Source organism: Cottoperca gobio, chromosome 1, assembly GCF_900634415.1.
Source record: "Cottoperca gobio chromosome 1, fCotGob3.1, whole genome shotgun sequence".
Taxonomy (NCBI): domain Eukaryota; kingdom Metazoa; phylum Chordata; class Actinopteri; order Perciformes; family Bovichtidae; genus Cottoperca; species Cottoperca gobio.
Window position 1 is genome coordinate 19,765,188 of NC_041355.1, and position 27,835 is coordinate 19,793,022.

Here is a 27,835-nt window from a genome sequence, read left to right on the forward strand (position 1 = left end):
CAGTGAGTCAGTCAGTGAGTGAGTCAGTCAGTGAATGAGTGAGTCAGTGAATGAGTGAGTCAGTGAGTGAGTATGTCAGTGAATGAGTGAGTCAGTCAGTCAGTGAATGAGTGAGTCAGTGAGTCAGTGAATGAGTGAGTGAGTCAGTGAGTGAGTCAGTGAGTGAGTGAGTCAGTCAGTCAGTGAATGAGTGAGTCAGTGAGTGAGTCAGTGAGTGAGTGAGTCAGTCAGTCAGTGAATGAGTGAGTCAGTGAGTGAGTCAGTGAGTGAGTGAGTCAGTCAGTCAGTGAATGAGTGAGTCAGTGAGTGAGTGAGTCAGTCAGTCAGTGAATGAGTGAGTCAGTGAGTCAGTCAGTCAGTCAGTCAGTGAATGAGTGAGTGAGTCAGTGAGTCAGTCAGTCAGTCAGTCAGTGAATGAATGAGTCAGTGAGTGAGTCAGTGAGTGAGTCAGTGAGTGAGTCAGTGAGTGAGTCAGTGAGACATTTGCTCTATTTCCTCCGGTTATGTTCCAAAGTTTGGAACAATGGCTCATGTTATAGCCCTACATAAGAGAGGTGGAGTTAACGATCTCAAAAGAGAAATTTGCAACATTTTTGTGTGGATGTAAAGTCAGTGTTGATGGTAAATGTAATCCATTGAAGCAACAAACTCCTCAGTGTGTGCTATATTGACCGCGGAAGCTGAGTTCACAGTTGTAACATCTGTTGTACTTCCTGCCCCAAGCAGCTTCATTTGACGTAGCAGTGACGGAACTGGTGGTGAAGAAGAACTGAAGTCTGTTTCAGCTCGGAATTTTCATCTCCACCTCTGGGTAGCCCGGGGGCGTGCTCTAGACGCCACTACATTTCCAACAGTGCACAATGGCATCCCAAAATACACCAAAAAAACCACAAACTACATCATCCAAAATAATCATAAAGTTGAATCAACACAAACTGATCAACACAAACTTCATGAAGGCAGTACATTAATACTTTGACTGTATTAGGTTGATCTAGATGTACCTAATAAACTGGGAACTGAGTGTATATTCTATGTTTTATATTTATCTTACCTGTAGCAACAGCCACCATAGTAGAGAGAAAGTATACTGCTGCACGTATGGAGATTGTTCTGGAGGTTCCAGCACTCAGACTAGAAACTCCTATTAAAAGTGTAAAGTGTAAAGTTACATCACTGTAATGTCATGGACAGTCATGGCAACACAGTTACTGTGCCTGTAATTGTATCATTAGTTTGTGCTTGTGTGAAATAATCAGTTTATAAATAATATATTGTATCATAGTTGATAAGAGATGATAATTACACTCTGAAAACATTAGTTAACTATTTATTAACGGTTTGTTGCACACATAACATTTAATATACTTTAAGTATTATATTTGAATGATTACCAAATGTTTATTAAACCTTTAAGAAATCATTTGTAAAACATTACAGATGGATCAGAAACCAGTTATTAATCATTAACAAAGTATTATAAATACAAATATCTATCGATGTAATGTTTATAGATGCTTCACTAACAATCATCTAAGCTATCATTTCATTGTTGATGTAAAGTAAAATATTGCATAAGTTTAATTAACTATAAATGTACAATTAAATAAGGATGCTTATTAAAAAGTGTTACTGCATTTTCACAAATAAAATAAAAGGTTTCACACATTTGAAAATGTGTTTCAGACAGTGTTCGGGGCTTTACCCAGAATGTAAAGGATGCTTTCACAACAGTAGCAAAAAAACATCACTTGACATGTTAGTTTCCCTTCACTGCCGAATACGAAGCTGTGAATGGGAACCTAAAGATCCCCCAGCCATGGAGAGTCGGTGTCTCAACGTTGAACCATTACTCCTCACTAGCTAACGCTCGGACTGAAGGGAAATCACACTTTGTCAGGTTTTTGTAAAACCTCTTAGAATTCTGTTTCCCCTCAATCGTCATGCCTCGTCCTCAGAGACCATTTATCTGTCTCTCATAAACAATGGACCATTGTGTCAATGAACATTACTCTACTTTTAAAAATTAAGGCCACCGTTCACACACACAGGCATCGATAATGTACTCTTTTAAACATTTACTCAAATCACTCGTCTTGTTTTAGACGCCTCATGGATCACCTCATGGATCACTGAAGTACACGGTCACCAAGAGGGCTTCCCAAAGAGGCATCATCTGCTGTGACTCAATGGAGACTTTTTCTTTTTTAAAGTCAAGAATTTTTTTTAATTGACAGACAAGAAAGGAGAAGCTGAGGAAAGAATAACTGGAAAACACAGTTTTAGAAGAGGATGTTATACATTTATTATTGAACCAGCTTTTGAAATCCAAAAGACGGGGTAAGGGATTAAAAAAATCATTGCACTACTTAATAAAGTATTACTAGTAATAACTCTCATACAAAATGTACAAATGTTTGTTAAAAATGTCATTATCATCATAACAGGCCTTCAAATGATTTTGGTTACAGATATAATACATAATGAAACTACTATGACACCATTTTAATGATAGTTTCATAAAGTGTAAAAGGAAAAATATTCAAACACCCCAACAGCTTGCATGGAAAAGATTAGCAAAATGAATAGATACGCACTAATCAAACTGGTTGCGCCATTTTCTGGAAGAAAACATAAATAGTGGGACTGAGGTAATTGCTATTGTACCAAGCAACAAAAAAATAAAATAAAACTGTCCAACACAAAACAATCCCAAGACTCATAATGGATGCATACAGTCACAAATATGGCCTTTGACCCCAAAGAAAAAAAGGTGATAGAAAATACAATTTCCCTCCATTCCCGTGGATAACACTGAGGGAGAGCTCTTCCTGGTTCTCCACTGACACACTGTTGCTTTGAATTTTCTAGAAAACAAAACTCGGTTTTGAACAAATGTTGTATTGTTTGATGCCGCTACACTGGATAGATACAAGTTGTAGAGAATGGACGTTTTTAGAAAAGGCATCTCAGAAGTAAGACTGTGCAGGTGCCTGGCTGAACTTTTCAAACCAAACATTTTGTCTACGTAATTTCTATAAGACCTATGTTGGGCTGTCATCTTGAAACAAAACACCAGTTGTGATACAATTGTGAAAATTACATTAGAAAGCCTGCTCTGTGCATGAGGTGAACATCTCTAGTTACATTATCACGTGCTGACATAGGCCTTACAGAGATGAGTCATTAAGAAACGGATGTGTAGTGAGGAGAATGTAAAGGAATTGACATATTGTAGCTTCTGGAAATCGATGTGAAGAACATGCAGTTTTTAATCCATTCAAATATCTGTTCTCATACACACACGGCCTGTGGGAAAACTGATCAATGCTTTGGGGAGGTCTTAAATCTACGTATTAAAGTGCTGAAGTGTCACATCCACCGTCTGGTGAAACAGTAGATTAAGCTATGACCTTATAAGTCTCTTCAAACTTGTTCCCCGTCAATGGTGGCGAAATCATTGCATCTTTATCTGCAAACACTTACAGAAAGCTGCTCGAGTACCAAGACGGATAAAGACGCATGTTTTCAAAGGCCTCATTCTCGTAAGAAAGCTAGTAAACTGAGCATGGATGAATGTTTGTGACATTTCTCATGAATGATTTGCATCCACCTGGTCAGCTCTAACTGGATTCACATAACGTGCCTTGAGGGAGAGTTACGGAAGCCCGAAAGGGCCATGGTTCAAACATTTATTGTCCTCAGGTTTTCCTGCGATAACAAGTGAACTTTAATTCTTTTCTCGAGATCACAAGTTACTTATGTCATTATGACGGTGTTGTTTTCATTAGATCATTCTCTCGAGATAATGGCATAATTCATTTGAGATTACAAGAAAACAAAGTTTCATAAATTAAATGTTATCGGCCTTCATCTTGTCATCATGAGAAAACATTTGTCATTTTGAGATCATTACAGAAACAACTCGTAAAATTAACTTATCAAATAATGCAACAAAATGCTTTAACCACGGCCGTTAAGGCTTCCGTACCTATTGGATATGTTGAGATAAATAGTGCCCATCTGTTTCCTTCAGGATATGATGCTGCATTACAAAAGACACGGCTTTCAAACGCCTCCAGCATCGTTAACTTCCAGGGAGGTTTTCCTAACATTAATTTCTGAACAACTCTCGGCTATAAACGGTCTGAAGTCGCCCTCAACCTCCAGTGAGTCTAAATCTATCTGAAGTAGAGTGGGGGGGGGGGAACTGGATTAAGGAAGGCAATGCACTGTACCACATGAACTGTATAAATATCACAGGAGGAGTAACACACACACACGCGTATAGAGAAAATAAAGTCTATTGTCCACTGTTCCAAAGTCGCTTTATTTCACCCCATACAGACTGCTCTCACGCTGAGGAATGCACGAATACACGTAGAGAAAGTAAAATGGACTGATGGTGTTCAACTGGACTTCTAATGAGTCTAGTATAAATGACAGTCTCTGCGAGCCAAGGTGTGAATGCTTTATGATAACCAGAATAATAACGATGAAATTATCATATTCTTTGGACTGCCAATTCTCCCTAAATGTTCATTAGTACAACTATACAGACGCTTTTTCAAAGAAGTTTTGTTTTCTCTCCAGGGCTCATAATGAGTTTTACAAAAATACACATATATATATGTCCCCCTGCACATGACACCGTCTGTGTGTATGTGTTTCAAAGGCCATTCATAGTAATGGGTGACCATGAGCAGAAGGCAGAGTAGTAGGGGCGTAACAGTCCAACAACAGAAGGCCCAGGAAGTCCAGTGATAAAGTGAGTCAGTAGAAAGTTTGCTGATCCCAGGTGAGAATTACTGTTCAGTGTCCTGGGGGGTAAAGAGTGAAGGATTAAGGAGCAATGGTCCCAAGGTATGTGGCAGAATGTGTGAGAGGAAGCTTATAGTAGAAGGAGAAAAGTGATTGGTAGGTGCATCCAAAAGGAAGTCAGGGATTGTGGGTGTTGGCTGTCGATACGAGGTCACTCAGAGTCCCGCTGGACCTCGGAGGCATCGGCTCGACAAATAGGACAAGTTCGGTTAGCCTGGAAGGGGCGACAAATAAGGAGATGAGGCTTAAACGCATAAGAAATATACCTAAAAGATCAATACATACTAATTATGAACACAACAGCTAAGCAAGTTTTCAAACTGTCAATTTATTAAAGGTTTTGAGAGTTCAGCAGATTAAAGGCCTGGTCACACCAGCATGTAAAGAAAGCACAATTTAGTGCATTGAAACAAAACAAAATGTAATATCTGCGACAATGAACGGCCCAGTACGGAGATAACTCAGTACATCATGATCAGTGTGATATTGTTACAGATTGGCGGCAGCATGTTCACGCTTGCTAGCCGTTTGCTCACCATTAACATTTGTTCGCCAACTAGTCCTGTGAGTTTACAAAGCTTTCAGGACACAATATTTTTGCCAAAATGCGTGGATGAAATTTGCTGTGCAACCCCTCTGGTGTGACCAGACTTTAAGGGTGCAGTGGAAAACATCTGATACAATAAAAAGGTACCTGAAATGTCTTCACTCACCTTAAGCCACTTGTCTACACACTTGGCGTGGAACTCGTGATTACAGGGCAAGACCCTCAGGAGCTGGCGAGACTCAAAGTCACACATACACACCACACACCTGTAAGACAAAGCCCGGTTGGTACCATTTTAAAACAGCATCTTGTAGAAATCATACCTCCTCAAACAGACAGAAGACCACATAAACAATCCTCACAACAGTTTTACTTTTGACATTTGAAGTGTTGGGAAGGCAGAAAGGTACTCACATTGTTTGCTCAGACTGATGGTTGTTGGAGTTGAACCTGTATGATGGAAGCTGTTCTATATCGGCCTTCGTTAGACCGCGGGGCTTGGCCTCCCCGAGACGTTCTGCGAGGTTCAACAGGGCCTGAAGGGTTCACATGGAAACGCAAAGTTTAGAGAACAAAGTTCGCAATGGAAACAGTATTAAAAGCTGTTATCATCCGTTAACATTATGATGTGCTGAAGGTTGTGGCAGCAGGGTCGTCCTACCTCATAGTTCTCCACCTCTCCGTCGTCCACATCCAGCTCTAGGTTGATAGTGGGGGCCACATTCGGGGGCACAGGAAGCATAGACCTGTACGTGGTTGAAGACAAGTTACACAAAATGTAGTAAACTGTAGTAAATGTTAGTAAACATGTGTCACGTGTCTGAGGCGTACTGTTAAATAATACTTACAGGAAGTAAGGCAGGAAGCTGGGGTGGTAGGGTGACGGGGGTACAGCCTGCTGAGAGCGGTAACGCCGGCTTGTGAATCGACGAGGCATGAAGTGTGGATAGGGCTGTAAGAGATGGGACAAAGACAAGAACATCCATTTATTCTACCCGGGGTTTGTACATCTTTTCAAGAGGAAAATGAAAACATGTCCAACCTCTCCAAGCCTTTATCATCACATCTTAATTGTTACTATAAATGCAATTGCGTTAAATATAGTTTATAGAATTAATTTATACTCACAGCAATCGATTTATATTGTAATTTTTATTTGACCAGCTGTTCACATTAACTTTGATTGCTGTGTTTTGATAATGATCATTTATTGCTTGCTAACTATCCGAGAAGGAATAAAGAGGATGTATCTGCTATGAATGATGAGTGAACACAAATAGGAGTATATTCATATTCAAGTGTATTCCTACCCTTGGAGACATAACTGTCAAAATTAAGCATTTTCCAAACGTTCAAGACTTTGTAGGATCCTTGTCCACCGACCTTAAAGGCTTTATTTGACCATAATGATATATTATAATCCAAAACAAGTGATGACGATATCATGGTTATGAATGTACTCACCACTGTAAAGAGCTCCTGCGACAGGGGGTCATGGTGCGAGAGGAACTGGAGCGGTGTGGAGGGCGGCAGGGTAGGGGGAGGCTGGTGGTGATGGTGGTGGTGGTGATGGTGGGCGTAGCTGAAGCCTCCGCCTACTGAAAGCTGCTCTCCCAGAAGTTCAACCTCATTTTCGATCCTCTGTAAGGGCTGAGGAGAAACGCACGACGTCAACGATCACGACCAACGGAAAACAGGTGTCATGGTGGGACAAGAACTGGGCCAAAGACGTTTACAACAGGTAAAGTAAAACTAACATGAGCAGATTAAAGGAAACTAAATAAAATCAACGACTTTGTTTTAGAGAACATAAATTCAATTCAGTTTTTTCCGGCTGTAATATATCACTGCATGAAGCTCCGTCAACTCTCGTCACACTGAACCACAGAAACACTCCAGTAGATGGCACTATGCCTCCACTGCTTCACAATTATTTCCAGTTGTTTTTTTTACATGCAGTCTAGTCCTGAAGAATTAATAAACAAGAACATGATTTAAATATTGAAGTAGATCAAATGCCATTTAACCAAGGTCTTCAGCTCAGGTGTAATGTTACCAGCTGGGGTCGTTTTCACAACGGTAGTGAAAGAGTTCTCAAGTTGATCCCAAACCTAAAGATTTAAACATTATGGCCATTCCTACACAGTTCTCCAACCAGGTATTTTGTATGCATTTGCAGCGACATACTTCTGAGACATTATACCTGGCCCCAACAAAAACCAAATCAAAAACTACTAGGAATCCAGAAAATACATTATGAAAACTAACTAAAACTGCTACTGCTACTGCTGCTACTGCTACTGCTGCTACTGCTACTGCTGCTACTGCTACTGCTGCTACTGCTACTACTGCTACTACTGCATAAACATGCCATTATTTTTAGCACAGAATGATGCAATTTCAGGTTAATAAACACCAGATAAACTATAAGAAAGACAAATCATTCACTTACCGATCGCGGCTGTTGCGTCTGGAAAGGCAGGAACTGTGCAGGTGTGGGGAGGTGGGGCGGGTGGTGTGAGAGGTGGGGCGGATGGGGAAGCAGGAACTGAGGGTCACCAGACAGCAGCGAGGGGAAGGCATAGGGCATCGGCAAATGTTGCATTGAACAAGCCTGGAGCATCTGGGAAAAGGGTGCATAAGAAGAGAAAGAGAAAAATTTAATGCATGTTTTCTTTTACCATTTGGTCCTAATGCCACACTTGTTGCCACAAGGTGGCAGCCAAGATCTGGAAGATTAACAAGCCCCTTTATACAGGGAAATGTTCTGCAGGTCTTCCCTAGTTTTACTCACTTTCCTTTTTTAACACTTATCTTTGTCTTTGTTTGAGCTGTAAGAGCGTCTGCACAGCACAACGTGTCCTTTCTTATTAACTAACAAACCCACACACACTCCTACAAACTGCACACACTGTGTTCTTCTCACCGGGTGGTAGTGTTGTCCAGTGCTGAAGACCACACTGCAGGCGGGGACTTGTTGTGAGGAACAGGTAGGGGGAAGGTGCTGGCCGCTACACAAGGGAGCTGCGAGACTGTGCGGAGGGACCGGGGTCACTGTGTAGGAGACCGGGACACTGGCCTGCTGCAGCTGGGGAGAAGACACACCGGTTCATATGCAGCCGCACAGACACACACACACACACACAATGGCACCAACACATACTGGAATCACTGAACCTTACATATTGTTACAAAACTAATATTTTATGGCAATCACTGCTATTATTTTGTGAACATAATTTTTAGTGAAAAACTAAATCATAATGTCCCGTTAAATAAATGACAGATAAATGTGTCACAGCAGAAGTGATAAAGATGAAGATGTTCATCACTTCTATCACTTCCCTGCCTTGATAGCGAGCTAGACCGTTTTTCCATGAGGATATTCATGATCATCCCGATAATGGAAATTCAGCGCAATCAACCGTTTGGGAGTCTTTTTATCGCGCTAAAATCCGTAATCAAAACTCTGGAGAGAGCGTCTATGGCGGTCTTTTGCATTTATCGATTTTACGGCTTGTGTTCTATTTAGTCTTTGCTTGAATGTCCCGTCTGTCTGCAACCTTGTGTCGTATCGCTGTGTCGTGTTGACCAGCTCGCTCTTGAGAATGAGAATCCTAACTAAGACTAACCTGTTCATGCAAGTCCAAGACCATGGCTCCTTGCTGCTGCTGCTGCTGCGTTGCATGATGCTGTTGCTGATGATGGTGGTGAAGGTGATGATGGTGAGCAGCAGGGTGCAGTAGTCGTGGCGACAATGTGGGAGGGTGGAAGGCTCGAGGCTCCTCCAAACCTACCGCCCCGCCTCCAGCCGTGGAAGGCTGACCGTATGGGATGGGTGTGTGTGTCGGGTATGTCTGGTGTGGGGGGGGGTGATGGGGGTTGTGATGGAAATTTTCATCCTGGTGCTCGGATGGCGACAGGCGAGGTGCGGGGCCTTGGGTGGAGGGGTGGTGGTGGTGGGGAGGCAGGTGACGGGTGGGTCTGGAGAGACGGCCACGCTGACGCCTTGCTGGCGGGCTGGAGGTGGGAAGAGAGGGACAGAGTTACATTTGGGAAGCTCACTTAAAGTCTTCCTCCAGACACAATTCAAAGTATGTAAAAAATATACGTGTTTTTATTTTTTACTCTGAAAGGGGGCTGGAAGCCTCTACTGTTGCCCACTTATTGAGAAATTCTTAATCAGGCCTCGCGCCCTGCTCTTTTCCTGCTCGTGCTGACCAGTGCGCTTCAAGATGGCGTCGCAGGGCTCTGGAGCGATGAGCTTTAGCATTTGGTTTATTTTCTCCAGTTAGGACACATCGGAGAGATTCAGCCATACAATGTTAAAATACAATGAGGAGTCGGTTGTGAAGCAACAATGCTGAACCATCTTGTTAGCATATAGAAAACAAATATGCTAACAAGGTTAAACAGTTGATTTTTATTGGAGGGGGTCTTCAACTTACAGTGGAGCAAAGTTGCCGACATCAAGAAATCAACATACCTGCGTCTGTGCCGAGCAGGAGTGAGGCATCTCTCCTGGTGGTAGTGCGCGTGGGGGTGAGGCTGTCTCCGACTTGGGGGCCCTGACTCCCAGGGGCGGATGGGGGGAGATGGGGTGGATGGTGGGGGGGCAGATGAGGTTAGCTGTTCCAAGACAGACTGACTGGACAGCCTCTGGCGCTTTGGACTGGGGCTTTCCTCGCTCTGCGGAGGGAGGGGTTGAAAAATGGATGGATGAGTGTTGTGGTTAGTGACCCATAGCACTCGTATCTAATCAATTTCACCATGCTGAACAGTGCTACAATCCATACTACTGCATGGACACTAACTTCCTTTGTGGTATTTCCTGTATGATCCACTGTGTGTGTGTGTGTGTGTGTGTGTGTGTGTGTGTGTGTGTGTGTGTGTGTGTGTGTGTGTGTGTGTGTGTGTGTGTACTCTGAGGCCCTGAGGGTACAAAGTCACTTCCTCTTGGAGTGTGGAAATGCAAACGCAAGACAAGCACTCACAGGCCCATGTGCGAGTCATACAGTACACACCTCAACTGGAGAGCTCGACAAATACTTTTTCTTGGAGACAAAAAGGAAAAAAAGAGTCAGAGATAAACTGTGCCATAGCTGAAAATGTAGTCATCCAGGTTTAGACTGACTAACTTATCATATACGGTTTCAATCGTATCAACTCATCTCCGAGTCACTTCACTCCACAGCAGTGACTCACACTCGGCAAGGCAAGAACATACACGCTCACTTGTGTGTTAGTTCTTAGTCATTCCGCTGAATGCAGACCTTAGCTGTGCTCCAAAGAACACACCGGTTCTTTAAAAAGGGACACCACAGAGACACAAAACACACACCTTCATATTTCACCATCACTTTTCCCCTCCCTCGACTTTCTCGATCCCCGCTTCCGCCCCTCTTCATGGGAGAGACACGTTGTTAAAGTGTGATAAAAATGACTCAGCGGCTGTGACTTTTTACACACACACACACACACACACACACACACACACAGCTAACAGGAAACAGCTGGAGAGCAGGCTGCAGAAACACACACAGTTATGAAAACGCCCGCAGACATGCGCAAATTCACATTCACACATGGGCAGCTGCCACTGTTTGAGTTCTACAGCCTATAAAAGAACAATACCTTCTGAAGCTCTTTTAGGGGCAAACACTGCTCAACAAAATGCATTCTGACACACACTGTACACTAATGGCACCATCGTTCACTAGCACTGGATGTGACCTGAGCTTCACTCAGCTTATGGGAAAGACAGACAATAACGATGACTTCATTTATTCTTGACCAGAAGACTACATGATAATAGAGGGCTGGAAAGAAGGACGGACAATGGAAGAAACAGAGAAGCAGAGACAGATGAGAGAGAGGAGAAGCTTGGAGGAGCCGCCTGACCCGAAATTACAGAATATATTAAAACCACGATTTTGGTCGTCTGTATTTTCATAAGCCATGTAAATTACCGTGCCTGAGCATTTGTTGTCCAAGACGACCAAAGCATCAGCAAGCCTGGAAGTTATGGCATGATATCTTTAAACCCAGCTTGGAGCTGTGCGGTGGCAAAGGCAGGTGGAAACATTTTCAAATAACAGACCAGGTTATTTTTTGTATTTATGCTGCATGCTACATTTCCCCAGTTCATTCGTACATGTGCCGCCTTGAACATTTCTGATATTCATGGTTGTAAACATGATGATTGAGATTTTTTAATAAACTGACCCTTACTATCAAACACAATTCTTAGCTACTATTAGTTTATCATCGAATAAACGTTAACTTTAGTCGTTACATGAAATCAATTAATATAACTTTTTCAAATACACACTTTACTTTCATGCCATCATTTGCCACACCTCCTTTGTTAGCACACGTCAGGCTGGAGAAGATCCTGATATAAGCAGCCATATGTACTGAATCGAGAACAGATTTTAAATTGAACCATGACCCCAAGAATCGAAATCGAATCAAAATCGTGAGATGCTGAAAGATTCACACCACGCTTAGTATTTATACCAAGAGGCGACGTTCAGAAAGGCTATGAATTTAATTCAATCAGAAAGAAAAGTTCTTTGTTTGATGAGAGTCTGTAATCTTCCAACACAATTAGGTCCTTTTAAATTCCAGAAGACCTTTGCGCATAAAGACACATTTAAAGAATTTTACATATTCCTTTTGGTAAATGAAACAAAAAAAAAAGTCATATGGTCAACTTCCTCATTAAGGGAAGATATGAGCCACGCTATGATCAAAAGTGACATAAAGGCAGGCACACTCTGTCTTTGCCCATTTCTACACAGGCTGGAGGGTACCAGCGAATAACCCCACCCCCAAACCTCTCTGTTCCTCTCAACAACAACCCCCTTCTCTTCCGACCCGACACCCCATAACCTCTGTACCAGCCTAGCCCCAACACCAACACCCTAGGGACATCCGCTGTGCCCATTTTCATATCTAAGGCAGCCTCCTCCATCCCAAGCCTGACATATTTCTCTCTCTCTCTCTCTCTCTCTCGCTCGCTCACACTCTCACACACACACCTCCCATCCCCCCCTTTCCTTCCATCAGATAAGCTGAACCCCTCTTCCTCTTGCTCCCTCCCCCCTTTCCTCTGTCTGGTCTGTCCTGTCCTGTCCGAGACCCCGGCCTTAAAATCTAAGGGGACAAGAAGTTCTTCGACAGGACACAGGACACAGAAAGACACACACACAGACACACACACACACTCTCTTAACGTCTTAACACATGCAGACTATTTCCCATTAGCATGAAAGTTTGATGGGCCTGTCTGCCCGCGTTAGTGGGAGGGGAGCGGTGTTAGACAAAGAAGTGTGTGTCTGTGCGTGTGTGTCTGTGTGTGTCCTCAAGCAGTATGCCTCATGCCTTATGTTCTAATAGAGTGCTTGTTGTGAACATATACATACACGTCTGATCTAAACACATTTCCACTAAAGCCAGAAAAATAGAGAAATAAAAACATGCCGACTCTCAAAGAGGCGCACACACACACACACACACACACACACACACACCCACACACACACACACACACACACACACACACACACACGCCCCAGAAACATTGTGAACGGCTCTATAACAGCACATTCTGCAGTGCTCAGTGTGGAGACCACGCATGCACGCACGCACACACCATCCTGAAGCACAAGTACAGACACACCCTACCGCGTTCTAGTTCACTATGTCCACATTTGGGATGTGCATGCACACACACGCAGTGAGTGTGGCCAGCAGCTGTTGTGGCTTCGCTGTCAATGCTGAGAACCAAAATAAAGAGGAGGCCTTCAGAGAGCATTCACACACACACACACACACACACACACAGAAGAAATACAAGTGAGCCCAGGGTTTCTCTTTCCCAGCATTAGTGCCCTACAAGAAAGTGCGCATGAATGTGCACGCTGAGCAAATATGGCTGTTTGTTTTTACAGATTCATTAATATTTGCAGAAAAGCTTCCACTAACGCTCAAACACTTCTCTCTCCACAACTTATTTTCTTTCCATCAACAAGATTTCAAAGCTCATTTTGTTTCCTCTGCCACTGTTCCTCCCTTCCTCCCCCCTTTCCCTTCCCTCACTCCAACCTAGTCCCACAGCTGGAGGTGAAATCATTAGCAATACCCCCTCCCTGTTTTTCGGCCTCCCCCTCCCTCCCTTTCCTCCCTCTCTCCCTCCAAGCTTTCTGCAACACCTTCCTCAGCATCCTGCCTCCCCTCTTCTCCGGTGTTCTGCTTCATCTGCTTGCTTTTTAACACAGAGCCTTCGCTTGTGACGATGACTACCATTTACTGAAGTACACTTCTCTTTGAAATTATGCCAATATGAACTACATGAGCATTTTTTGCCATCATTGACATGGCAATATTGCTAAAATGATCAGTGATACTATGTTGAAAATATGCAATATGTACATCTTTCTCGTCTTAATTTAAGTTTCTAATAAAAAAATCTATAGTTTATGTTAGTTTCCACAACCACACCAGCTGATTACTAACCAGCACAGTCGTCTCATATAATGGCCTTTTAATTAAATGAAAATAAATAAAAACTCAAATGTGTGGTGGAGCGATGCGAGCCGACAATGTGCTTAAACAACAAGCACACTTTACATTTCTACAGCCTTTGGCTTATGCTGCAGCCGGCTCTCTGCACATGTATAATGTATACCGTATAAACATACTTCAGCGTTTGTGAAACGTAAAGCAGTGTTGACATTTGCAAACTGTGCTGTGTTTGAGTTCACACGCACACGCACGGTTCTGTGTGTCTCAGTCCGTCACCCAGCATCAGCTGAGAGAAGATATCGTCTAATATTGACTCGTGGCAAAGCATGATCTCAATCAGGCGTAACAAAACATCCATACATTTACGATGCCGTAACATAAGTATTAAAAAGGTGTGTGGCTTACCTTATCACTCTCCTCTCCATATGCATGATCTGGGTGGCAGTGGTAGGACCCGCCAGAGGCTCCTACACAGAGAAAAGCAGAATACAACACGCGGTCACACAGTGAGACAACAAGATGCCTACGATCTGTAAAGCCTGGTGTGTTACGTACATTTCACATTCATATAAAATGTTAGACTTGCTCAGGGATCCTACATGTTATAAACTGTAACACATCTAACTTAATGAATTATTTTGTGTGGGATATTACTTCAGTAATTCTTAAATTGGAAATTACAGGAAATATGTTATTTTTCACACATTCATCCCACCAACACAACATTGCCAATGGTAAGTCAACAATGTAATAAAATGTATGAGGGTTTTTTTTTTTTTTTTTTAATAAATTGGATTCCAGTTGGACAACCAACCAATGTGTATCTGGCATAAAAACAACAACTTCCCCAAATTGACTTATGAACTGTAAAGTAATGAATACAGTTGACTAGCTTGAGCTCCTGTATTAATGTGTATTATTTTAAACACAAGCTGCAAAACATGTCAAAACATGTTGTTGAAATGGATAGCACCAATACATCGTGGAAGCCTCCTGTTTATCTACATACAGTCTGTTCAATCCTTTTGTTGTTATTGTTCTTGTGCAACGTGGATTTAATACACAGCAGCAAAAGAAAAAGATGACAACATGTTTGTGAGAAGGGATGCTGACCGTGTGTACGGCACAAAAGTGACAAACACATATGGTGTACTATCAGATCAGTGGCAGTGGATGTAGGTTCACACACACACACACACACAGAATAAACACAGTAATCCTGGATTAGAGAAGCTTTCGGATGATACCGCCGCTTGCATCACCGCTAAGACTTTTACTCTTTTGTTTTTCCACAATCCTTTCATCTTTTTATTGTCTTTTCTACTCAATCTGGCTTTTGTTTTCCCCTTTGTCATGGGCACGTCTTTAGCTGGGGACGTCCTCACCACAGATGGTGGCAGTAGTGTACATACCAAGGGTAAGCACTCCCAAGGGCACTCCAGACAGGGCTACCTTTACATTAGAGATGAAGAGAGCTCAACTAGAAGGGAATAAATGCAACAAAAAAAAGGCTTTTTAAAAAGAGCATTTTTCACTTCTCGGCTGTTTGTTTGTGGGGTTTTTCCTGCTCAAAGCCTCCCTCTTTGAAGAAAGGATGTGATTGACAACAAAGAGATGGGAGAGAGAGTGGAGGTTTTCACAACTGAATTCCTCAATCCCTAAAAAAAAAAAAAAAAAAAAGCAAGGCAAAATAAATGGATTGCAAAGGTTGAGTTAAGTAAAGCTTACATTCGTGAAGTGAACAACCGGCTAAAAGGCTATCTTCGCCGAGATGATTTGAGACGGAGTGCTGGTGAAGCATTCAAGGGACTCGCCGGCTGCACAGCGCTCTTCTGTACGACTCATTCATCAGTCACAATAGGCAGAAATCCAGCTCCCTCCCTGAATATGGTCTCACTTGCACATTGTCAGAGTTCGGTAAATTGAGTCAGAGACGAGTCATTCAGTCGGAGTCCCTCTATACCGCACAACACAGAAGCTACAGAACAGGTTTTAAAATGTTTCGATGACATCATGTCCACTGTTGGACAAACAGACTGCACAGCACAGCACGCACAGTTTACTTTCTACACTTTAGGGCCTCGAGGAAAGTTGAATAGAATTTCAATGCGTGTGGACACGGTCATTTCGTCTACGTCGAGAACGTTTTAGAGAATGCTGATATGGGCAATTTCACGAATATTATAAACTCACACTATCGTCAAGGTAGATATTGGAGCCATATAACAGACACGCTGTAGGCAGAGTCCATGTACAGGTTGGTGGGAAGTAGAGAAAAGAATCAAAGAAGAGAGAATGGCAGGGTTTGTAAAGCTTTTTAAGAAAATAATAATTCAAGCACTTTTCAAGGCACCTAAAGCAAGAATTCCCAGACTCTCAAAGCCTGTATCATTACATTAAATTGTTACTTTTCAAATTGCGAAAAATAAAAGTTTACATAATTCCTTAGTACACACACACACACACACACACACACACACACACACACACACACACACACACTCAATCAATCAATCAATGGATATTGTCACCGTTGATTTAAGCAGCCGTTCATATTCCATTTCATTGTAAGTTTTGTTGGATCTTTCAAAGAGCATTTTAAAATGTAAATGTAAGCATATTCCTAATAAATCTTAAAAACACAATGGTCCAATCAAACACTATCCCAACCCTGGAATTGGTGGAGGAGCTAATTCAATGAATCATTAACAATCGTCACTTTGAATCAATGGGATTTAACAAAGGACAACCTGCACCTTTAGGTTACGAAAAAGCACATTCAAGATGTATTAGGCTTAAACCATTTACAAACATGTTCTTCTGGACAGGTTTCATTCACAGTAACTATTTGAGGATTTCTACACTTGCTTTCGGCAGACTACTTTGACCACAACGTTGTGTTAACGAATGATAAGTTGGAATGAGATGGTGTCCGTCATAGAGAGGGGATGTGACTGTGCAGGAAATTGTTTTATGGTGCATTAACCAGACGACAATATGAAATGTTTAGAGTCAAATGTACTAAAAACAAGAGAGCACTACTTTACAAGCGTCACAGAAATAGCACATCTCGACTTCCAATGTTTAATCCGGTACTGAAGTTACGGGTGGTATAAAGGTGGAGCATGCTACGAATCTAAAAAACGGTCAATGCCAAAGACATATAGAATAATAGGCAAATCAATTAGCATAAGTGACAGCGTGAAGAATGAACCATGTTTGCAGAAAAAAACATTCCTATTTCCACACCCAACCAATGTCTGCAGAAAATTGCCATCGACTTCAAATGTTTGTCTTGCGAATGTTAAAGAAACTGTGGACGTCCATGATACCAGTTGTTCCTGTAAAGCAAGCAGCAGCCTGTGGAGGAAAAGAGGATGTCTTGGAAAGAGGGTGAAAGACAAGGCCCGCAGCACAATGGTGATGGGAGGTGAGGATAAAGAGGGGGGTGTGAAGGAGAGAAATGACAGGACAAGAGAAAGTGGGGGGACAAGAAGAAGGCAAAGTGGCGGTACAGAAGAAGAGCACAAGGATGGGAATGCATTTTAGAGGGTGAGGGCAGTGAGGAGGAAAAAGGGAGATGGGAAAAGATAAAGAGTGGAGATGAAAAAACATAAGAAAGACGAGTGGAGGGGGAGAGAGCAGTCAGAGAGGGAGGGAGAACGCGAGAGAGAGAGAGAGCAGGGTGGGGGTTGTGGCTTCCCCTCTTGACTGCTATTGATTTTCTGTAAGCCTCAGAGTGCATCAGCTATTTCTATCCATTTCCTCCACCTCTCCCTCCCTCTCTCATCCCTTTCTCTCTATCCCCCCCCTCCCCTCTGCACTCAGCTCAGACACCCTGCTCGCACATCCTCCTCCTCCTCACACTCTCCATCACTTCATCACCATCCCTCCCTGCCACCGATCCATTTCCCTATCTGCCGGCCTGTCTCTCTCCCATATATCCCTGCTGCTTTATCTCACAGCATCCACATTTTCTTGCTTTCCCTATCGCACCATCTCTGCCCATGATCTCCATCATTCTCTATGTTGCAGTCTTCCTCTATTAAACTTCCCTTCTTGTGTCGAAACAGAAAAACACAGGGGGAAGTGGGCTGAGAAAGGCTGGTTGGATAGATAAGATGATAGATAAGTGACAGGCTCACTTAACAAATCATCAGCGGAACAGTAACAAATGGGGGGAAATGGACAGAACAATGTGCCGACTGCTGCAGAACTAGCACCAATTTACATACAGAAAAGTAAAGACCGTTTTAGCCAGGCATATGTGTAACACACACCTCTCACATCACCCCCGCCTCCTGAACACATGTCACAGCACACTTCACACCCTAGTGCAGAGCAGTCGAGTAACAAGCTGGCATACAGGCTTAAAATAGGCGGGCATGTAACGTCTGCCCAGCCATTACCTGCCTAACACTGCTTCACACAGGCCTGATGGCAAACGTGTGTGTGTGTGTGTGTGTGTATGTACAGAAATAGGACTGGTTCTCCCACTTCATTGTCCTCCTCCATCTATTTATTGTTCTCCCCTTCCTCATTATCTTTCTCATTATCGTCCTCTCTGTTCTGTACACGCTGCAGTCCTTGAGGTTGCTCCTCCATCCCGCAGTCTGGAGGAAGTCTGAAAACCGCTTACACGTCCCGCAGAACATGCGCAGGTACACTCAACATATTTGAACGTGAAGTTATTATACGTGTAAGCAGCATTATTGCTTTGGTCACAAAACCAATTTTTTTTTAACGTATATGTGAGCTAAAGCTACATAGAAACCCTTTCTGTGCATCCCTTCATAATACTGCTGCAAATAACAATTATTTATATTCATTATCAATTAATCTGCCTTTTATTTTATAGACTCATTTGTTAATTGTTTGGTCAATAAAATGTCAGAAAATAGTGTCAGATATCCGTCCCAGTCCCTCAAAATCCACGGCGATGTCTTTAAATGTCTTGTTTAAAATTGGTTAAAAATGGTTTTAAAAAAGAGAAAAGCAGGAAATCTCCATGTTTGAGATGCTGAAATCAGCATTTTCTGATTTTTGCATTAAAACCAACTTATCAAATATCAAAATCGCATTTAATAAATAATATTTTTCTGTCGATCTAATCGCTTTTGGTTGACTAATCGTTGCAGTTCTAGATCAATATATATTATTTTTGCGGAGGCTCTTTTCAATGTTTTTAACCCTTCTATACACCCCACACACCTGAGCTGGGATTATTATGTGTATAGAAGAGACAGAGAGTCAAACACATTAGTTTGCCTCATAATTTCTTTCACTGAACTTGAATGATTGAGCACTACCATTCAAAATGCAGCAGTTTAAAAAGTATAATATCTGCATATTTTTAGATTCAGGGGATCTTTGAAGACCCTATGAGTGTAGGAGTGCAACATTAGTTTTTTTTTAACACTTATAGTGACAGTATCAGAGCTGACATCTTGTCGTTACATTTTTGGTCACAGAACTGAGAAGCTGCGCAGCGAGAGACCGTTGCTAATCCTAAACACGCTGGTTTACAAAGTAGGCAAAATACTGATACAATAATCCTTCTAAATGTTTTAATTTGGAAAAGAGCTTTTAACTTAGCTTCTAGCATGTTATGCAGGCCCCTCGGTGCTTGAGACACAATAGCAACTAGAGGACAATAACTGTCTGACTGCATTGTGAATCCTGTATAGTTTCACTGCCAATAACCGTTCCATAGTGTAAAGTCTATTAGACGATTGGACTATACTGGTAGATATTTCTGTGAAATGTCCCTACTAAACACATTGTTTACATGTCATCTACCTTTGCTTTCACTTCTGTTAACGACTTCTAGAAAGAAACATTTTTCTACAGTGACGTTATTCTGTATGCATACGTTTCTGACACTCCTGTTCCAGCTCCCAGCCCACCCAGGCAGCAACTAAACCTCTCCCTCTCTCTCTCCCTCTCTTTCTCCCTCTCTGTATGAGTCTCTCCCTCTCCCCCTCTCTCTCTCTGTGTCTATGCATCTATGTGTCTGTCTCTCTCTCTCTCTCTCCTCCAGTGAAAGATAGAAGCCAGCTGAGCGGGAGTGTCGTATGCTGTACAGTCTGTAAAGCACAGTGAGACACATGTATAATTTGTGATATTGGGCTATATAAATAAATTTGAGTGTCAGAGGAGAGAAAGTAAATGAGTCAATTTTCTTCTTCTATCATTATTCTCAACACTTTCACCACAAACTGAGCCATCAACTCATTAAAACTACATTCAGAGGAGCTACATGTAAAGACATGTACTAGTACTGTGTCTTTGAGGCAAACGGGGCACAATTTACAGCCAGAGGATTGATGTCAGTACATCTATGAAAACAGGCAATTTTTATTTATTGAAAATTAAAACTTATTGTTTTTCTGGATTTGAGATCATTATTTCCTTAAGTATTCTTCAATTTTGGCTCAATAAGCGACCACTGCACTCCATGGCAATAACAACAAAGGTAGGTGTCCCTTTATTTAGATGAAGAATATCACACACACACACACACACACACACACACACACACACACACACACACACACACACACACACACACACACACACACACACACACACCACACACACACACACACACACACACACACACACACACACACACACACACACACACACACACGCATGTGGACTGTCTAAAAGTGTTTGTTTAAATACATTTAAAAACAATGAAAGGACTGATATAGTCAGTGTGTTCTAATCTAAACAGGCCTCGTTTTCCTAAAATACAACAAAAAAAGCCAGTTTTCTAACCACCAATAGTCTACAAAAACAAACTACCTCAAATCAACATCTACACAGACTGGCAGTAGGGTGCAGTGCCAACTCACTTTGCATAACCGTTATAACAAAGGCTGAAAGAGGACAACAAGAGCTGGAAATAGGGAAGGACAGAGACACAGACAGGGGCCATTAACATCAGCACCTCTGTTGTTTCCCCGACTCTGACTGCAAGGAATCTGGGTGTGACGCTGGACAACCATCTGTCCTTCGATCCCAACATCGCTGCAACAACCCGCTGCTGCAGATGCACTCTGTACAACATCAGGAGGATACGTCCCCTACTGACTCAGAAGGCGACGCAGGTTCTTGTTCAGGCTCTTGTCATCTCACGCCTTGACTACTGCAACTCCCTCCTCGCTGGACTGCCTGCATGTGCCATTCGATCTCTACAGCTGATCCAGAATGCAGCAGCCTGAATTGTCTTCAATCTACCCAAGTTCTCCCACACTACACCGCTTCTCCGCTCCCTTCACTGGCTACCAGTGGCGGCCCAAATCTGCTTCAAGACTCTGGTGCTGGCCTACCGTGCTTTGAATAGATCAGCCCCTTCCTACATCCAGGCCATGGTCGAACCATACACCCCATCGCGTTCACTTCGCTCTGCGTCGACCAATCGGCTCGCCACTCCCTCACTACGAGTGGGACCCAGATTTCCCTCAAACAAAACCCTCCTGTTTGCTATCCTGGCTCCAAAATGGTGGAACAACTTCCCCATTGATGTGAGGACAGCAGACCGTCTTCACACCTTCCGGCGCAGACTGAAAACTCACCTGTTTTGACTGCACCTCGGCCAATGAAGAAAACAAAATAACTGTTCTTTGTATGTTGCACTTGTATTGGTTTGCCTTATTTATAGCTAATAGTTGAATTTGTATTCTATCGTTTCTGTATGTTGCACTTCAAACGGGCTATTTGAAGACAGTGTTCACTTATACGATTGTACCTATTTGAAGCTATTGTACTTACAAGATTCTTGCTGTTCGGAGTTGTATCCTCATGATTGTTTGCACATTTTGTACGTCGCTTTGGACAAAAGTGTCAGCTAAATGTAATGTAATGTTGAACTGACAAGAAACCGAAGATGCAAACAAACTGTTGAGACACAGAATTGCTACAAATGAAGCAACTAGAGGTTAAAACGCAAACAGCAAGAAATGGTAGAATGAATACCTCTGCTGGGGAGGTTATGTTTTGGGCTTGGTCTGTCTGGCCCTATGTTCATGAAACTTTGTGGAAGGGTGTAGAATGGGCCAAGAACACATTGAAGTTTGGAACGGATTTGAACTATGGGGCAGAAACTCAAATGAACATTGCGAGATAGGGCATTTGTGCTGCATTAAAGTAGAGTCAGAATAAATGGGGAAAGTGCCATCCAGTTGGTATCTTTAAGATGGATTTAAACCTGATTTAACAAGTTCACAGCAAACTTCTTCTGAACTACATCCAGTGGACATTGGAACCTCAGATTTACAACCACGTCACAATCAAACCACATCATGGACATTCCCTTTTATATCAACAGGGACGGGAAGCTACATGCAAACAGCAGGAGTCAACACCCACCCCCCCAACTTTCATTAATGCGTACATTTCTCTCACATACTTTTACCTACACTGACAAATGTACGGCCTCTAGTCTCGGCTCCCACACTTAAACTGTCCGTGAAGCATGCTTCCTTTGTGCTTTGCTTACAATAATACTCCTGTGTCTCCTCCATGGTCAGCCCCATTCCAAGAAACTTGTTCACATCCTCCTTTCTCCATTTCTCCTCTAATCATCACTCTCTTTTCTCCCTCCTTGTCCTCCCGCTCTGCACCTGACCTAAATGTCATGCACTGCACTTCCTCCCAATACCAACTCTTATAACGGCCTAATCCTAACCCACAACTTATTTTAAAGCCGAGTCTCCTCTTCCCTAGTTCACTGTTTGCACTGAATGACCTCCCTCTAGTATTCTCCCTATAGTGACCTTAGTTAAGGCTTTTAGGGACATTTGGCCTTCTGTCCACTACTCACTCTAGTACCAGATCAGAACTATCAGGGACTGAAAAAGTTGGATCGGTGCCTCCCTAATCAGAGCCCATTCATTGGGTTTAAAGCTAATTTGAGGCCACCGTCCTCTACCCCCAGGATATTCTCTTGCTAAAAGTGACTGCTTTGTTGTTTATTTGGAGTAACGGAGTAGTGGGGAACCCCTGCTACTTGGTCGATCCAAGTGAAAGAGTTTCTCTTTAAACAGGAGGGGGTTGCCCGGGCGACAAGACAAAGGAAAGTAACAAAAAACAGAGTGCATGTTTCCACTTCTGCTGCAGACAGAAGGATGGAGAGGACAGGAGTGGAGGGGTAAAGGTAGAGTGGCAGGAGTGTCTGCCCCTCTGCTGCTTTGGGCAATCCATTAAAACGATCCCTCCATTAGGCAAATGGGAGGGAGGAGGCCAGAGAAAATGGACCGGAGGGGTACAGAAAGGGTTGACTGATCCAAAGGGGAGGGAGAGATGAATGTCTAAAGAGAGGACAGGCTGTGACAGAGGTGGGTCAAAATCAGGATAGGATATCAACTGCTACAGGGGATGTTTTTACCCACTCTGACCAATTTGGCAACAGTTTTAAGCGTTTGGTGGGAATTTAAGCTTAAGTACTTCTACATTTACTTCTCTTCTGCACTTTGAGTCTAAATTTTGCAGACGTGGACTCTCAGGAGTCCTTTTACCTCGTAAGACATGTTAACTTCCTAAAATGGTAAGCGAAGCCGTGTGAACAGTACATGAGATAGAATGTCAAAGAGGATAGGAAAACAATGGGATCACTACAAACTGTATAAAGCAAGCATGAAAGAACAAGGCACAAAAGGGGCCACAAGGTTTAGAATAGACTACTAGAGAGAGAGGGAGGGATTGAAGAGTACAAGATATCATTAGCTTTCATGCCCAACGCAGGTGACTAGCATGGGAAGAATGGACTAAGTATCTCTCCTCTCTCTCCCAACAAGAAGGACTCATTCTGAAAGCAAAGAGGGTCGAATAAAAAAGGTGTGTAGTGTTGGGAAAGGTCCGGCTAGCCAGCTGCTTCACTTGTGTAAGAGAATATTCAACTATAATTTAGCCCCAAGGCTTCCTCTGGCTAAGTTAATTAACAATGTAAATAGCACTCAAAAATGTAACAAATGCAGGCTGTTTTTTTTCCTTTCTTCAAAATATAGCTTTACTTTGAAATGCTGCTACTAAATGAAGCATAACCTTTTTACCATTTGTGGTACGGCCAGACTTTATTATTTATGCTATTTCTAGAAATACAAATGTGCACACACACACACACATTAAATTATTTCTATATGAACGTTCTTTTTTGTGCTGTGCATTTGAGGTCTAATTGAAATTAATCCAGATAATGAGCCACTGCCTCCCCCTCTGGATCGAAATCCATTTGGATGGAAATACAATACAGTCATTCTATCCATTGATTTGTGCTATCCTACATGTCATGGCCCAAGCTACTATGACAGAGTATAGGTCGCAGGTCACAGCAGACCGATAAACTCTGTCTATGACGAGCTCACCGTCTTTGGCGATGCATAGGGACTTGGCACGACTGAGCTGTATTTTTAATCTCTATTTTTTTTTTAATCCTTTGCTTCAGTTCTAACACAAACATACAAACAAAGAGTGTGATTTCCCGGCAAACCTAAAGCTAGACATATAAATGACAAATTTCTAGACTACCTATAGACTGGTAGGCCAGAAGGCCCTTTGTTTGTTTATGTATGTTCAGCTGTTTTTTGTTCTCACTCTCACAGACAGGTAATTCCAGTCCCAATACTCAGTTCCTCAGTCTCTTATGTAAACACATGCAGACACCTTTGTGTCAGTAAAGACAGAGACTTAAGGAGCTGTAAGTGTGGAATTTGGACTGGTAGAATACACTGTGTGCATTAATATACAAATGACATTCATTTCACTGTGTGGTTCAATTGTGTTCCCAAAAGTAAAGAAAAACACCTGTAGTGACTTAGCGACATTGTGAGTTTCTCAATGAGAGGAATGACGGGTTCTTAGTCTGTGCATGTTAAGTTATTCCAACATGTAGAAGCAGTACGAGTAGTCATTTAGTGGAAGGTTTTGGATAAGCAACTCCTTTCATTCAGCATTTACATTCTGATAGTGAAAGGATTAAAATGTATACTACAAGAAACTGGTGTCATGTTTTGTAGCAATTTCTTCTTTTAGCTTTTTTAATGTTTAATAAAAAATATTCCCGTAAGCACAGCAGGACATTACTACCGGCCAAGCATTTACCTAACCTGAGAAGCCTGTTAGTTGTGCTGAAATAAAAGCTTTCCCATGGCCTCGCTGAACGTGAAACTCTAGCTGTGCTGTTTCTATGTTTCACTGCACTGCACTCGCTGTGAGTGCCCTCACATGTATTCTACACCCGGCACCAGTATGTGCACACTCTTGTTAAGTTTTGCTTGGCAATGAAGCACAAATATCAGAGCATTGCTTACCCACATAGTAGAGAACCTCCGATATGAAACAGCATGTCTGTTATTAAAAAGGCGCCATGGCCATCCACCTTTACATAACATGAAACATCCCGTTTTGTCATTTAGCTGATTGTCTTGCACAACGTATTAAGTGATGGGTTTGATTTTAGTATGTGAACACAAACCTGAATCTTTAACAGCTATACAAGTCCGTACATAAAACGTGTCATTACAGAAATATATGAATATCTTATTTCTTGTTGACAGTTTTTCAGACCACAAAAAAAATCCAAACCTCTTGCTTATCCAGCCATCATTTGTGTACCTTGTTTTGACAAAGATTAGCCTGTTCACACGGCCGGGCTTGTTACCTAGCTACATCAATATTCATGTAGTTGACTAAAAGTAGACGTGCCACGTGCCTTAGGGAACACAGTGTGGGGGTAACTAACTATGCACAGCAGTTCAATAAGCTCGAGGCTACCCCCAGTCCCCACACTACAGACTGCTGTTGTTCATTTACCTACTGTATGTGCGATCTCTGTGCACCACATTCACAGCAGCTCTGTGGCAGGCACATAAAACACCCTGTCTAATTACAATACAGCAAATGTGTTCACACATGCACGAACACTTTTTTCATGCCAACCCCAGGACGGCCCCCTCTGTCTCTCAATTTGCCTCTGAAAACCTATTAAACACCTTCACTTCTATCACTTATGTAAAGACAAAAGTCGAATAAAACGTGTGATTCAGCTACCTCTCTGGGTCGAGGGTACACTACCACATACACAATCAATGACAAGTGGGGATATTTACCTGCCGCCGGGATGCGGTGCGCTCCGGGAACCGAAGGGAGCCTCTGAATGCCGGGAGAGGCGTTACTTCCTGGGGCTCGCGGCTGGTTGTCCGGGTGGTTGCTGTGAGCTCCTAGTGGTGCGCAACCGGCAACGTGATGCTGTGGAAATAGTTGCTGTTGCTGCTGGTGCTGGTGGTGAGAGCCCATGACTCCGCTGCCGGTTATTCCATTGCCATTCCCACCACCGTACTGCTGGTAATATCCAGACCGAGAACGCGACCGAGTCCTTGGGGGCTCCATGGCCATTTGGTGGGGGTGAAGGGGATGGAAGAGGAAAGAGGAGGACGCGGCTGGGGAATGCGGCGGAGAGCCGTTGGTGGATCCGGGCTGTACAAAGCCCCTAGCGCCGCTCTGGCTGTAGCTATAGCCCCCGAGTCCTCTGCCCCCCTCCGTGCCCCCGTACTCTGTTCGCTCCGCCGACTCCGCCGCCCCCGCCTCGTCGAATAAATCAGCCCCTTTAGGGACAGGCTCCGGGGTGGAGGGCAGCCGGGGGCAAACTCTAGGCTCCTGAGTCGTTGGCTGTCCAGCGGCTGCGATTGGCATTTCCTTTCGGGGGATTTCCTCGGTTTCTTTTTTTTCTGCGTTTTTCCTCTCGTTTCCTCTCACAGAAGAAGCTTTTAGTCACTGTTTAAAAATACAAAGTTGGAGAGTGGTTTACTGTTAAGCTGAGCTTATTGTTGCTGTACACACAAACACTAAATGTTAACCCCCACTGCTTATTTAAACGTGTGTGTGTGTGTATTTTAACTTTGAGGTAGCTACTTCCCCTAAGTTTGTCTAAGTAACGCTACTAAACCAAGCGTGATTCCCCAAACTGGTTCAACAACTAACGTTAATGTTGTCTATTCGAGACATCATCGATATTCTCGTGTTTCCAACTTAACAAAACTGTGACCACGGGTCGGTGACTTAGGTATAAAACATGGAGCTACTTTAACAGGAGAGTAATGTTAAATATCATGGTTCACCGGCGACATTTAGTTCATAACAACCGAGCAGCGAGTACGTCCATGGCTCGCTAGCTCACAGGAAGCTAACGCTGTGGGGACATGCTAACGTTAGTGCGCATAGCATACTGTGGTAAACGCATTATTACGCTTATTCTAACCGCACAACAACCATGTTAGCATACTCGCTCGCTTTCTCTCATCCGTATTAATCCCCTAACTGAGTTTAAGGCAACTTTGTCCACTTTAACAACCATTTAAACTTGTTCAGCCAGTCTGCGTATCGTCGTTCACTAGCTTGGCAAGCCAAATCAACCCCTCCTCCTCCACCGAACAACACATAGAAAAAGCCCGTAGCTAGCCTCCCACGCCTCGAATCCCTTTAAATTGCTTGGTTAATAGTAACAAAACAGTAAGGCTTTATAAAACAACTTATCCAGGGTGATTTCATTGAGTTAGGGTGACCCGGTAATGTTTTCCCAGCTGGAAATGGGCAAACAGCAAAGCGCACATAGAAAGATAAAAGTGATCAACCTAAAATTACAAAGAAAGAACCACGGCTAAAATTAACACGATCTTAAGGAATGACCCCGCCTCCGCGTCTACCCATGAAACACGGTCTAATTTCCCTGCCCTGAGTAGTTTTTTTACAACAACTTACCTTCAATGTGCTCTCCTCGACTGTACTCCTGACTCGGATCTGTCGATAATATGGTGAGCCCAGCGTGTGAGTGTATGCGAATATGTGTGTGTATGCGCCCAGTGTTCGCTTGGAGTCAGCGTGAAATGTGACAGACCGTCAACGCTGAAGTCGGATTTCACCAGGCATGCCCAATCG

General features: G+C 42.9%; 1 protein-coding gene across 1 annotated transcript; it reads right to left on the minus strand.

The window, feature by feature from the left end:
* Window positions 1-4,311: 4,311 nt before the first annotated feature.
* On the minus strand, window positions 4,312-27,773 carry rnf38 (ring finger protein 38). Its single transcript, XM_029434759.1, has 13 exons — window positions 27,659-27,773; window positions 26,011-26,674; window positions 14,303-14,364; window positions 9,855-10,057; window positions 9,001-9,388; window positions 8,295-8,456; window positions 7,821-7,991; window positions 6,833-7,018; window positions 6,217-6,320; window positions 6,030-6,114; window positions 5,783-5,904; window positions 5,535-5,634; window positions 4,312-5,035 (listed from the first exon to the last, which is right to left on the minus strand). Exons 2-13 carry the CDS (start codon window positions 26,591-26,593, stop codon window positions 4,973-4,975), a joined length of 2,229 nt encoding a protein of 742 aa, XP_029290619.1. The 5' UTR covers window positions 26,594-26,674; window positions 27,659-27,773; the 3' UTR covers window positions 4,312-4,972.
* Between the last annotated feature and the right edge of the window lie 62 nt (window positions 27,774-27,835).

Bases quoted from the DNA above. Each gene is read 5' to 3' on its own strand.
- rnf38 (XM_029434759.1), bottom strand. From the start codon at position 26,593: ATGCCAATCGCAGCCGCTGGACAGCCAACGACTCAGGAGCCTAGAGTT. The intron at 10,058-14,302 runs GTAAGCCACACA...CTCCCTCCGCAG, and splicing joins ATGGAGAGGAGAGTGATAAG to AGCGAGGAAAGCCCCAGTCC. The intron at 5,905-6,029 runs GTAGGACGACCC...TGAACCCTTCAG, and splicing joins GAGAGGTGGAGAACTATGAG to GCCCTGTTGAACCTCGCAGA.